Below are 15,109 nucleotides of genomic sequence, written 5' to 3' on the forward strand. Positions count from 1 at the left end.
AAAAATGACCACATTATTGATATTCATGTCAACACCGAAGTGTTGACTACTGGGCTGGTGATACCCTCGGGAACGAAACGTCCATCAGCAGTAGCATCGACCGAGTGGTGTAAATAGTTATCAAAGGTACCAGGATTATAATTTAGTACGCCAGACGCGCGTTTCGTCTACACAAGAATCATCAGTGACGCTCAAATCAAAATGTTTATAAAGCCAAACAAGTACAAAGTTGAAGAGCATTGAGGATCCAAAATTCCAAAAAGTTGTGCAAAATACGGCTAAGGTAATCTATGCCTGGGATAAGAAAATCCTTAGTTTTTCGAAAAATTCAAAGTTTTGTAAACGGGAAATTTATAAAAATGACCACTTTATTGATATTCATGTCAACACCGAAGTGTTGACTACTGGGCTGGTGATACCCTCGGGAACGAAACGTCCACCAGCAGTAGCATCGACCGAGTGGTGTACATAGTTATCAAAGGTACCAGGATTATAATTTAGTACGCCGGACGCGCGTTTCGTCTACACAAGAATCATCAGTGACGCTCAAATCAAAATGTTTATAAAGCCAAATAAGTACAAAGTTGAAGAGCATTGAGGATCCAAAATTTCAAAAAGTTGTGCCAAATACGGCTAAGGTAATCTATGCCTGGGATAAGAAAATCCTTAGTTTTTCGAAAAATTCAAAGTTTTTTAAACGGGTATTTATAAAAATGACCACTTTATTGATATTCATGTCAACACCGAAGTGTTGACTACTGGGCTGGTGATACCCTCGGGAACGTAACGTCCACCAGCAGTAGCATCGACCGAGTGGTGTAAATAGTTATCAAAGGTACCAGGATTATAATTAAGTACGCCGGACGCGCGTTTCGTCTACACAAGAATCATCAGTGACGCTCAAATCAAAATGTTTATAAAGCCAAACAAGTACAAAGTTGAAGAGCATTGAGGATCCAAAATTCCAAAAAGTTGTGCCAAATACGGCTAAGGTAATCTATGCCTGGGATAAGAAAATCCTTAGTTTTTCGAAAAATTCAAAGTTTTGTAAACGGGAAATTTATAAAAATGACCACTTTATTGATATTCATGTCAACACCGAAGTGTTGACTACTGGGCTGGTGATACCCTCGGGAACGAAACGTCCACCAGCAGTAGCATCGACCGAGTGGTGTACATAGTTATCAAAGGTACCAGGATTATAATTTAGTACGCCGGACGCGCGTTTCGTCTACACAAGAATCATCAGTGACGCTCAAATCAAAATGTTTATAAAGCCAAATAAGTACAAAGTTGAAGAGCATTGAGGATCCAAAATTCCAAAAAGTTGTGCCAAATACGGCTAAGGTAATCTATGCCTGGGATAAGAAAATCCTTAGTTTTTCAAAAAATTCAAAGTTTTGTAAACGGGAAATTTATAAAAATGACCACTTTATTGATATTCATGTCAACACCGAAGTGTTGACTACTGGGGTGGTGATACCCTCGGGAACGAAACGTCCATCAGCAGTAGCATCGACCGAGTGGTGTAAATAGTTATCAAAGGTACCAGGATTATAATTTAGTACGCCAGACGCGCGTTTCGTCTACACAAGAATCATCAGTGACGCTCAAATCAAAATGTTTATAAAGCCAAACAAGTACAAAGTTGAAGAGCATTGATAATCCAAAATTCCAAAAATTTGTGCAAAATACGGCTAAAGTAATCTATGCCTGGGATAAGAAAATCCTTAGCTTTTCGAAAAATTCAAAGTTTTGTAAACGAGAAAATTTATAAAAATGACCACATTATTGATATTCATGTCAACACCGAAGTGTTGACTACTGGGCTGGTGATACCCTCGGGAACGAAACGTCCATCAGCAGTAGCATCGACCGAGTGGTGTAAATAGTTATCAAAGGTACCAGGATTATAATTTAGTACGCCAGACGCGCGTTTCGTCTACACAAGAATCATCAGTGACGCTCAAATCAAAATGTTTATAAAGCCAAACAAGTACAAAGTTGAAGAGCATTGAGGATCCAAAATTCCAAAAAGTTGTGCAAAATACGGCTAAGGTAATCTATGCCTGGGATAAGAAAATCCTTAGTTTTTCGAAAAATTCAAAGTTTTGTAAACGGGAAATTTATAAAAATGACCACTTTATTGATATTCATGTCAACACCGAAGTGTTGACTACTGGGCTGGTGATACCCTCGGGAACGAAACGTCCACCAGCAGTAGCATCGACCGAGTGGTGTACATAGTTATCAAAGGTACCAGGATTATAATTTAGTACGCCGGACGCGCGTTTCGTCTACACAAGAATCATCAGTGACGCTCAAATCAAAATGTTTATAAAGCCAAATAAGTACAAAGTTGAAGAGCATTGAGGATCCAAAATTTCAAAAAGTTGTGCCAAATACGGCTAAGGTAATCTATGCCTGGGATAAGAAAATCCTTAGTTTTTCGAAAAATTCAAAGTTTTGTAAACGGGTATTTATAAAAATGACCACTTTATTGATATTCATGTCAACACCGAAGTGTTGACTACTGGGCTGGTGATACCCTCGGGAACGTAACGTCCACCAGCAGTAGCATCGACCGAGTGGTGTAAATAGTTATCAAAGGTACCAGGATTATAATTAAGTACGCCGGACGCGCGTTTCGTCTACACAAGAATCATCAGTGACGCTCAAATCAAAATGTTTATAAAGCCAAACAAGTACAAAGTTGAAGAGCATTGAGGATCCAAAATTCCAAAAAGTTGTGCCAAATACGGCTAAGGTAATCTATGCCTGGGATAAGAAAATCCTTAGTTTTTCGAAAAATTCAAAGTTTTGTAAACGGGAAATTTATAAAAATGACCACTTTATTGATATTCATGTCAACACCGAAGTGTTGACTACTGGGGTGGTGATACCCTCGGGAACGAAACGTCCATCAGCAGTAGCATCGACCGAGTGGTGTAAATAGTTATCAAAGGTACCAGGATTATAATTTAGTACGCCAGACGCGCGTTTCGTCTACACAAGAATCATCAGTGACGCTCAAATCAAAATGTTTATAAAGCCAAACAAGTACAAAGTTGAAGAGCATTGATAATCCAAAATTCCAAAAATTTGTGCAAAATACGGCTAAAGTAATCTATGCCTGGGATAAGAAAATCCTTAGCTTTTCGAAAAATTCAAAGTTTTGTAAACGAGAAAATTTATAAAAATGACCACATTATTGATATTCATGTCAACACCGAAGTGTTGACTACTGGGCTGGTGATACCCTCGGGAACGAAACGTCCATCAGCAGTAGCATCGACCGAGTGGTGTACATAGTTATCAAAGGTACCAGGATTATAATTTAGTACGCCAGACGCGCGTTTCGTCTACACAAGAATCATCAGTGACGCTCAAATCAAAATGTTTATAAAGCCAAACAAGTACAAAGTTGAAGAGCATTGAGGATCCAAAATTCCAAAAAGTTGTGCAAAATACGGCTAAGGTAATCTATGCCTGGGATAAGAAAATCCTTAGTTTTTCGAAAAATTCAAAGTTTTGTAAACGGGAAATTTATAAAAATGACCACTTTATTGATATTCATGTCAACACCGAAGTGTTGACTACTGGGCTGGTGATACCCTCGGGAACGAAACGTCCACCAGCAGTAGCATCGACCGAGTGGTGTAAATAGTTATCAAAGGTACCAGGATTATAATTAAGTACGCCAGACGCGCGTTTCGTCTACACAAGAATCATCAGTGACGCTCAAATCAAAATGTTTATAAAGCCAAACAAGTACAAAGTTGAAGAGCATTGAGGATCCAAAATTCCAAAAAGTTATGCCAAATACGGCGAAGGTAATCTATGCCTGGGATAAGAAAATCCTTAGTTTTTCGAAAAATTCAAAGTTTTGTAAACGGGAAATTTATAAAAATGACCACTTTATTGATATTCATGTCAACACCGAAGTGTTGACTACTGGGGTGGTGATACCCTCGGGAACGAAACGTCCATCAGCAGTAGCATCGACCGAGTGGTGTAAATAGTTATCAAAGGTACCAGGATTATAATTTAGTACGCCAGACGCGCGTTTCGTCTACACAAGAATCATCAGTGACGCTCAAATCAAAATGTTTATAAAGCCAAACAAGTACAAAGTTGAAGAGCATTGATAATCCAAAATTCCAAAAATTTGTGCAAAATACGGCTAAAGTAATCTATGCCTGGGATAAGAAAATCCTTAGCTTTTCGAAAAATTCAAAGTTTTGTAAACGAGAAAATTTATAAAAATGACCACATTATTGATATTCATGTCAACACCGAAGTGTTGACTACTGGGGTGGTGATACCCTCGGGAACGAAACGTCCATCAGCAGTAGCATCGACCGAGTGGTGTAAATAGTTATCAAAGGTACCAGGATTATAATTTAGTACGCCAGACGCGCGTTTCGTCTACACAAGAATCATCAGTGACGCTCAAATCAAAATGTTTATAAAGCCAAACAAGTACAAAGTTGAAGAGCATTGAGGATCCAAAATTCCAAAAAGTTGTGCAAAATACGGCTAAGGTAATATATGCCTGGGATAAGAAAATCCTTAGTTTTTCGAAAAATTCAAAGTTTTGTAAACGGGAAATTTATAAAAATGACCACTTTATTGATATTCATGTCAACACCGAAGTGTTGACTACTGGGCTGGTGATACCCTCGGGAACGAAACGTCCACCAGCAGTAGCATCGACCGAGTGGTGTAAATAGTTATCAAAGGTACCAGGATTATAATTTAGTACGCCGGACGCGCGTTTCGTCTACACAAGAATCATCAGTGACGCTCAAATCAAAATATTTATAAAGCCAAACAAGGACAAAGTTAAAGAGCATTGAGGATCCAAAATTCGAAAAAGTTGTGCCAAAAACGGATAAGGTAATCTATGCCTGGGATCAGAAAATCCTTAGTTTTTCGAAAAATTCAACGTTTTGTAAACAGGAATTTTATAAAAAAAAATAACTACATTATTGATATTCATGTCACAACCCAGAGTTCAAAACTACCTATTTGATGTTAATCGTTACAGTTAAAAAATGAAAAAAATTATATATTGTATAGGTTTACCTACCAACTTAACAATACATGGATTAATCTCGAAAAACGAAAAGAAGGTCGTTCGCGGAGTCGAAGGAAAACGTTTGACAATCGTATGTACTGTCGAAAGTGGAAAACCAGCAGCGACGCTCGTTTTGAGTAAAAATAAAGTTTCTATTCTGAAAAAGAGAAGAGATCGTATAACATATTCCTTCATTCCAACAAAACAAGAAAACATGCAATCAATTGTATGTTCTGCCAACAGTACATCACTAGCTTATCCAATGTTACATGAAGTACAGTTAGATATACAGTGTAAGTTAATCACTTAGGTATTGGGGGTCCACCGTTTGAAACACAAAGTATTCAAATATCATTAACGGAAAGTGTCATATTTATCCAAAGTATGTTACACATAACGATATTCAAAATATGTTCAACATAAAATGTATTTAGCCAAGCACAAAATGATTTTGGTTCTTAACATTGTCTTTCGTATACAAGTTAATTATACAATTTAACAAAATATCATATTATTTAAATAAAAAGATAGGGTGCAAATGAGACAATTCGCCTTTTTTCATTCAATCTATTACCCTGTTTGGTATTGGCTTTTGAACAAATACTGCACACATATAATAATCTTCGTTTTTGACAGATTCACCAACTGTTGAGATACATGTAACACGAATACCATCAAAGCGCAAGTTAGTACTGATCTGCAATCCGAACGGGAACCCTACAAATTATACGTTTGGCGATTGGGAACACTGGTCTGAATTCAAAGAACATATTCGAAATCTTAAAGGGACATCTGACGGTACATTAACCTTACTGAGATCCAACAATAACAAGGGGCTACATAAAACTGATGGGATATACAAATGCGTAGTATCGAACGGTATATATGGTACAAATGGAAACTTCTACCAGAAAGGAACAACACTCGTATACAATAAAGGTAAAGTATCAGCAGAGGTCTTTCGTATTGGTCAACAAATATCAAATATTCAGCAACAAAATATAACAATATTTGTATTGTGTAAAATTATTGGCACTAAAAACGTTTCAACTTTTAAACCTACACCGATATGTTTTACACGTACTAGACAGGACCCAATACTTGCTTTAAAGTATTGCAAATTAAGAAACTTTAGCGTTAAATCATTATTGCAGTTTTTTTTTTAAAGGACAAAAATTCCATATTAACTTTTGCAATTTAAAACATTTTCCATATACATAAAATTGTGAATGGAAATGGGGAATGTGTCAAAGAGAGAACAACCCGACCATATACATGTATTTATGTTTATTGGATATCAGAATTCAAGTTCCTATTATTGTGATAACAATCGAATCGTATCATTCGCTTATTGTACCCTTGTAATTATTTCTCAATGTACAATGATACTTACCTCTTTTTTTAAAGTTAAAACGTAAATTCGTCAGATAGTCCTGTCCCTCTGAGAAAATGTATCAATCAAATGACTGTAATTTCTTCCGTACAACAGAATAACACCGTAACACCACAACGTGTTAGTACGCAAAATATTTTGACTGACTGCATCGCTTTTTTTGTCTGTCATGTTTTAAAACAAATTGAGTGTTAATTACGTGTTGCAAATTAAAACAAAAACAAGTTTATTCTGTTTTTGCTTGGGATTTTTAGCAGTTCAATTATCAGCTCGGCTTAGCTAACTCGTTTGATATTCCAGCTGAACAAATCAGAATAAAAAACATCAACTCCAAAATTCTATTAAATTAATTTCATTTTAGTTCCGCCGATATTTGTGAATGCAAATAAGCCAATTCAAATTGGATGTTATGGTCAGAAGTTGAATTTAACAGTACTTTTATACAACAAGTATGGCACAATGGAAACGACTATTTCAAACCCAAACAAGCCTCTGTATACAGATATTTACCAGCAAATGATTCAGACACAGGACATTTTCCATGATGTCAACGTAACAGTATCTGGTGTAAAGATAACATTCCAACTAACACTAAATAAAGCAGAAGATTTCACAGATTATACAATTAAAGCTTGCAACGAAATAGGATGTAATAAACTAACGGTAGAGATAACATCTGAAAGTAAGTTGATAAACAAATAATTTAATTACATATACACATGATGTTTGTTTGTTCAGAACACGTTATTGTGTTTGGCTAACAGCTATCTCGCTTCATTTTAAACGAATTACAAGATTCATGATGACACGAGCTTTTCAACAGACGTACACAGGTAAATAAAAGTGAAATTTAATAGCAAAACGTAATTGTATAGAGTTGTGAAAAGCATTTACTGTCATGCAGGTGAGTGGTTAAGCTAGCTGTAAAACCAGGTTCCATTCACCTTTTTCTGCAGAAAATAAAATGCCTATACCAAGTCAGGAATATGACAAATAATATCCATTTGGTTGATGTGTTTGAGCTTTTAATTAGTGTATTTCTTATTTTAATTTTTCTTGGAGTTTTTGTGATATTACTTTTCACGATGCGCACATTTTTAGACTGAAGTTCTTTCCCGCTTCATTTAAAATGTAAATCGGTCAACACCGAATGCAAAATAAGTAAGTAGTCATAAGAAGGTGTTAGTTTAGTCGAACCACTTTAAAGAAAAAGATGGATTTTTTTTTTCAAAACACTGTAGCCAAATAACGACGCGTTAAACAAAATGTCAAAACAAAAATATTCCACTACCAGATACACACGACCAACATGTGGCATATTTCACTACCAGATAAATACGACTAGCGTTAACACCTCGTAATCCAAATCCGTTCAATTAATATGTTATACTATCAAGAATAATAACAATGGGATCTAGATATTTATAGTTGATATTAAATCTGAAAACTTAACTAAGTCGTGTTTATCATGTTTATTGCACGCCATAACTTAAGAACATCTAAGGTATATACACATATAAAATTCTTACAGACATTTGTAGATACTGGTTAAACAGAATATTTTAATACCGTTTATAAACTGATAATATTAAATAATATTTGGTCGAAAGTCTGAAGTTACTTAATTTTTCCACAAAACAGATCGTCCAGAGACTCCAACAAATGTTTCAGTGATTCCATTTGAGAAACATATAGCAGTATCCTGGTGTCCTGGATATAACGGGGGATTCCCCCAGACGTTTTTCGTAGAATATAAAGCCGAAGACGAGGAAGTATGGATTCGTTCAGGACCTGTAACTGGTAACTTTGAGATACGGATGTCTGAAATCATGTATGACATTATTCCAAATACTCGATACTACGTTCGGGTACTGTCCAAAAATAAAATTGGAGAAAGTAATACGACGACTGTGATAACTTTAGGTGAGTATATACTTTTGAGTCGTTTCTTGAGTTTAATTATAAGTATTTCATGTTTTCGTATACTAGAGTACCCGTTGACACACTTACAATTTACAACTATCATTTCTGTATAGATATACAAATTTCTATCATAATATTTGAAAAACGTTCGTTTCAAACACTGTTCCACTATGAAAAAAAAGTATATTATGATTCAAAGTCTGAGAGAGAGAGAGAGAGAGACGTAGTGAAGATTTATAGTCATGCCTTTTCATTCCGTCAATTATAATAACCAACCAATTTATTATTTTATGCAGGGTTATCGAACAACAAGTATGATGTAGAGGCTATTTTGCTGGTATTGTTAGTCGATATAGCAGTTGTATTAGTTAAAGCTGTGTGGGAAGTTGTATTAGTCGTTTTATTGGTTGTTATAGCTATTACAGTGTGGACTGCCTCGTTCCACTTACGACGAAAAGGTATGATATTTAAAAACAAATTAAGTCATACAGAAGATGCAATTGTAAAATACGCACTATATTGAATCATATATGTTGATTGTCTCGTTTATACTTAAGATTGTTATGATTTCATTCTTATCATTCTAGGATTCCATTCTGTGTAAAACACAGCTTTTAAATTTATTGCTAGCACGGTTTTTTAGCATAATTTCTAAAGCGGATTTTTTACATGACCTGTTTTAATAGACTGAAAAATTTTGCTAACAGGAACATAACGCTTATTGCCATTTTATAATTGTGTGTTGGTGAAGAGATAATAATGCGCAGTAGGTTCAAGTTTTATTATTTTCGTAATGAATGTTCTTATTGATGATGCGGCATTTAATTATATTTTGTTTTACAGCTAACAATGCATCTGACATTGACAATCCGTATGTATACTTAATTGATACTGCGAAAAGATTGTTTTTTCTTAATACATGTAATATGTTACGTGTTTATTTTTTTATCACATGAAATACTTGATTTAACAAATATCATGTTAATCAATGTGAACCACTAGTGATACTCACAATGAATGTTACTTCATTATAACTAACCTACTGCCAGTCAGTCAAAGTGTAACAATGTTTAACCAAATGCCTATAATGAACCAATCCTTATTTGATTTACGATAGAACACTTCTACATATCGGTCAATACATGATCCAATCTTTAAAGCACCATTCACGAATATCTTTATTTTTCCATACTTGACAACACGTATAACTTAGTTACATTAATCCAATTGAACAAATAATCTCAAATATATCAAGGTTTCGTTCTTACACTACAATGCATTGATTGTTGTTTCAAAATTTAAAAAAAATGTCACCAGAATGTATGCATGCAGCACTTTCACTGCGTAATACTGAACAATTTCAAAATATGCTATTACTCCAAATCACAGTCATACATACACACACTTCATTTGTAACTACTACAGGCACTTTAATAATAATTTGAAATGGATGAAATGGAATTAATGTTTTAATAGTCGACAAAACATGTACATTGATTCAAAATATTATTTTGCTTTAAATGATACATGATATCATTTCAATTCAAACTGCACAACTGGGCACGGTATATGAATTTCATCGAACGTTCTTAAAAATGTGGCCATTAAATGATTATTGTAGGTCATTCACTACTACAGGCACTTTAATAATCATTTGAAATGGATGAAATGGAGTTAATATTTTAATAGTCGACAAAACATGTACATTGTTTCAAATTATTATTTTGCTTTAAATGGTACATGATATTTTTTTTTCAATTCAAACTGCACAACTGGGCACGGTATATGAATTTCATCGATCTTTCTTTAAAATGTGTCCATCAAATGTAAGTCATTCAAAATCGAGAAAATTTGTTGGGAAATTTCATTTCCAGATTATCTTCGATCACTTAGATTGTAGTTTAGATTTTGTGTTTACCAAAAGACAATATTCAATTGTTGGTAAACAACAGACCAACAGATTACCATTAGATAGAGCTAACCACATAAACTTTAACAATAGTCTGACGAAACTGCATAAATCTAATACAATATTTATGACAAATAATCTTATTTTATTAAACTATAATTAATAAATATTTTTATTTGTTTTATTTTATAGCAGTGAAGAAGAAGTTAGAGAGAATTTTCAAAGTAATATCTGTAATATAATCTATTAAGATAATTAATATATAATGACATGTTTCAGATCTATAACAAAACTAATTGTTTAAGCGAGAGCTGAATGTAACAAAAGGGACATTCTTTAAGACTTGTATCCAAAAGAGATGTTTCACATAAGACAACTTAAAAGCAACTTAAACACAAAAAAAAAGACATACACAAAAATAATCATATAGATTAGTGTTCACTTTTATAATAAATACACAACAAGTCATATATGATAAATGCATTCATAAATGTTATTTGTAATTTAAATGGGCTTTGAAAGACTAATTATCACCTTTCAATACCGAAACAAAACCATGTAGAGGTTAAATATGTTGGCACTTCATTAATATGTTCTTGGTTATCGGATGTATACATAAAATTGTGAATGGAAATTGGATATGTGTCTAAATTAAAAATGAACTAAAATTGAAATTCATACAAGACAAATAAAGGCCAGAGGCTCCTTACATGGGACAATCGAAAAACACGACGAGCTTTTCATACTTTAGAGTTATTTAGAATTATTGTCATGCTAATATGAGATCAGGATTTATCTTAGCCATTTGCGATTGGCCATTTCCAACACAACGAACTGATTTTAATTTTTACTTGCAATGATACTATTTTGATTTAAAAAGAAAAAAAACTATCTTGTGTTTGAGAATATTTTTCGCTTTAAAAAAAAAACATTTCACCTTATTTTCTTTCCCTATTTTTGCTTTGATTTTCGTATAACTTGCTTAAGTGGAACCAGTTGACAACCAGCTCTACCTTTCATCTGATGACCCGGATTTGGCTCCTGCACAAAACGTACGTAATCAAAGCGTTCCAAATACAAGATTGACATCATCAACTTCTCAAGATAACCAAACTAACCAGATGCAACTGCATAACCATAATGAAGGTACTTGGATAAGATTGCAAAGATAATTTCTTGGTTTTTTTCTTTTTCTAGTATATGATCGAGTACAGTCATATACATATTTACGAGGGAAGAATCAACATGTTTTATAACATAGCATATCCATTACACAACTGCTGTTCATGTACATATCGATTGTATACTACATAAAAGAAGAAAGTGCCAAAAACACAACTCTCCATTCAAATCACACTGCATAAAAAGTCAATAATTATAAGTCAAAGTACGGCCTCAAATACAAAGCCTTATCTCACATCGAACAACAAGTTATAAATAGTGTAAAATATTTTAAGCAGGAAACCAATATTCGTATCTCTTTATTAATCGATAAACACCTACGCTCAAACAAATAACTACTTGAATTTACTTAAAACAAGTATTTAATTTACTCAAATTAAGTAAAAAAACAAGTAAAATTGTTTGTCAAAAAATGAGTAATTCCTAGTAATGCCAAGTAATTGTAAGTAATTACCTAGTAATTAAATTTAAGTAATTTTTCAATGTATTTTAAGTAATTCTTTTAATGAATACTTAAGTTATTTCTTTCCTATATACTAACTAATTCTTTTTATCATAGTAAGTAATTCATTTAATACACTAAGTATTTCTTATAATTAAAGTAAGTAATTTATTTAATACACCGTAAGTAGTTCTTTTAATTATAGTAAGTAATTATTTTAATAAAAGTAATTAATTCTTTTAATAAAAGTAAAGAAAAGAAATGTAATCACAAACAAGTATGCATACATTGAACGAATAGATACGATCTAGGAAACTACATAAGTACAATATTTAAATGTTAGTGCCGATATACTTAAGACGTTTTTTGTAGTTATCGGTCGATTAGATGGAGTTAAATCAATAAGACACTTATACTCCTTATTCACAATCATGCCCATATCACCAATTGTGTACTTATATCAGCAACATACTGGTAACTATATAGTTAGCAGATTCTGTTTACTTTTAAAAAGCACCTCAGATTACCTCTCATTTGTTTTACAATGTTTTAAATATTCTCAGTCGGTCAAGTTTCAAGAATAGATTTCAAACTTACAGCAGATTACTTGCTGATTGTGATCATACTTTGTATGATCTGATGGTTGATTTCTATTTGTATATGAGTCATACATAACAAAGAACGATAACCATGTTGGCGTTTTGGTTTCCTTTCGTTACATTTCTCTTATGACTTTGTTTTTTGCATGCAACTGTAATTTGAATCGATTGAGAGATTTACCATTGAAAACCTATATTATATCTGTTCAATAAACTTTCCTCTTCAACTTTTAAAAAGTATATTTCAAAATATTCATTGTAGAACTATATATAGAAATAAAGCACTGTACTCACAAATATTGATATAAAATCATAGGTATTATTTAATAACGCTTTTTAAATATATATATTTCACTTTAGCAAATGGTGGAAGATCGTGTACTTATATAAAGAGGGGCGTGGTACCGTCAGTGCATAACCGTCAAGAACCCCGTAAGGTAACTATAATCTTGATATTAACGATTATTTGTATATGTTAAACTCAAAGGACAAACGTAAGTGCATTTAAAACACTTACAGTGGAGGTATAGACGTTTGCTATGGGAAAATGTTTATCTTCCGGAAATTAAACTGTGACATTTCGGAAAAAGATGCTTTTAAGACAGATATGTATCATAACTGATATAATTTAAAAACGATGATGAATCCAAATTTTTAAAAATACCTTTGGATTGATTATGCACATGATGCAGTAAGATGATTTGTGCTAATTTGCTGGAACCTTTCACTGGTGTTTTTTTTTAATTAGATATTTAATGCTTTTACAACAATCCGCCTGCGTTTTTCTTTTGAAACTAAAAAGTTACGTATATTTTTCCAAAGGATGTAAATGAGTAAGAAACCGAAAACTTCAGTATTTGTTTTAAATTTCAATCCCATATAATTCTAAAAGTAGCACCTACAGGTATATTATTTATTACATATCTAAATAAACATCTTGCTATATATAGACGAAAAATAGCTTTCATGCAAAATTTTTTTATCAAAAATTCACCGTTGGATAAAAACGGTAGTGTATGTCCCTAAATTACACATCGTTGTCAATAGAATTAAATGTTATGCAACTGTCATCACATGAGAGATCAAAAGAAGGACGAACGATACCAGAGGGACAGTCAAAGCTATAAAACCAGGTTTAACCCACCAGTTTCTAATAACAAAAATGCCTGTATATACCTAGTCATGAATATGACAGTTGTTGTCCATTCGTATGATGTGTTTGAGCTTTTGATTTTGCCATTTCATGAGGGACTTTCCGCTTTGAATTTTCCTCAGAGTTCACTATTTTTTGCGATTTTACTTTTTACACAACCTAAAGAGTCAAATACCTTTTTCTTCTACATGTATATCTAGAAAATCAATAGAATGAGTCTTCTTGTTTTGTCAAGATCGTCAGATCATTTGTCTCAATGCATACTCAGAACAATAAAGATAGAAATATAAAAGGAACGTTCTACAATGTCGGTCAGTTTGTACTATAGCTTGATAATGGTAGATTGATTACAAGAAAAAGATTGCTCGCTTACTAAACTGTTGTCAAATATATCTCCAATCCATTTCCTTAACCTACTTTTTACACTATTGAGCCGTCCTTTTTTTTATATTAAATGAGGTTTTTTATTCCAGGACTATTTTTCTTTGTTCATTCCAGATTCATGAACTAAACTATTCAGATATTACATTCAACGATGCGCCGACGATGCGAGGCGCTGTTATACATGGAAATGTTGATAGAACCATTTATTCTGAAATAAATTTAATGGCAGCTCCTGTAGCGCCACTCTCCAGCAGTGAAAGTGAATGCGATGAAAGCGATGAGAATGACATTTTATTTATGCATATGTGACATATTGATAGTTAATACATAAAGTAGAGAATTCAACGATTGGTACTCTATGCATACATTTTCATTTTAACAATAAATTGAATAGGTAATAATGAACTCTGTAGTAAGTGCTTATATATGTCACGAGTCTACATACTGAAGATAAATGTATCTCATGAAATGAAAAATGCGTTGTTATTTTGTCATTCAGTATCCTGTTGAAAGAGTAATATCACATGTACATACTATATTGTGTCGATACTGGCGTGCGTGAACTGATATTATATATGGTCGTTTGTATAAATGTGATACAAATATCGTTACAACTCCTTCAGCAAAATTTACCTTCAATTGTTATGTCTGTTTTATGTAGGTCCATTTGATTGAAATTTTTCACGCGTTTTATTCTTATTTTCTCTTTTTATTGTTAGATTCAAGATATGTGTATGTACATTTTGAATAGCGTGCATAAATATGTTTTGTGCACATGTAACTTTTGTAAAAATGTGTAAAAAGATATTGTTTTAACTGATTTACTGACTTCACTATATTGTTTTATATAAAGAAGGACAGTCTTTTCGTTTGTTTATAGACATCATTTTTAGCAGATTAGAAAAAAATAGAAAATGATTCATCATACTTCCTGTACATTTCTAAGGATATTATTGCAACTGCGTAGAGACCGTGCACCATATTAGGTTAGTAGGTTGGGCTAATTTCAATACACGGTTAGTGGCAGTTCTATGTCCTTTTATA

At 33.1% G+C, this 15,109-nt stretch overlaps 1 protein-coding gene across 1 annotated transcript; it reads left to right on the plus strand.

Moving 5' to 3' along the window:
* The first annotated feature begins 5,144 nt into the window (after positions 1–5,144).
* On the plus strand, positions 5,145–14,858 carry LOC143058901 (nephrin-like). The gene is made up of 10 exons (XM_076232376.1): positions 5,145–5,373; positions 5,717–6,019; positions 6,835–7,155; positions 8,115–8,396; positions 8,693–8,854; positions 9,240–9,267; positions 10,498–10,529; positions 11,293–11,451; positions 12,889–12,965; positions 14,180–14,858. Exons 1-10 carry the CDS (start codon positions 5,295–5,297, stop codon positions 14,372–14,374), a joined length of 1,638 nt encoding a protein of 545 aa, XP_076088491.1. The 5' UTR covers positions 5,145–5,294; the 3' UTR covers positions 14,375–14,858.
* Positions 14,859–15,109: the final 251 nt, after the last annotated feature.

Source organism: Mytilus galloprovincialis, chromosome 14 (assembly GCF_965363235.1).
Source record: "Mytilus galloprovincialis chromosome 14, xbMytGall1.hap1.1, whole genome shotgun sequence".
In the NCBI taxonomy this organism is placed as follows: Eukaryota; Metazoa; Mollusca; class Bivalvia; order Mytilida; family Mytilidae; genus Mytilus; species Mytilus galloprovincialis.

Bases quoted from the DNA above. Each gene is read 5' to 3' on its own strand.
- LOC143058901 (XM_076232376.1), top strand. From the start codon at position 5,295: ATGCAATCAATTGTATGTTCTGCCAACAGTACATCACTAGCTTATCCA. The intron at 6,020-6,834 runs GTAAAGTATCAG...ATTTCATTTTAG, and splicing joins AACACTCGTATACAATAAAG to TTCCGCCGATATTTGTGAAT. The intron at 11,452-12,888 runs GTACTTGGATAA...ATTTCACTTTAG, and splicing joins ACTGCATAACCATAATGAAG to CAAATGGTGGAAGATCGTGT.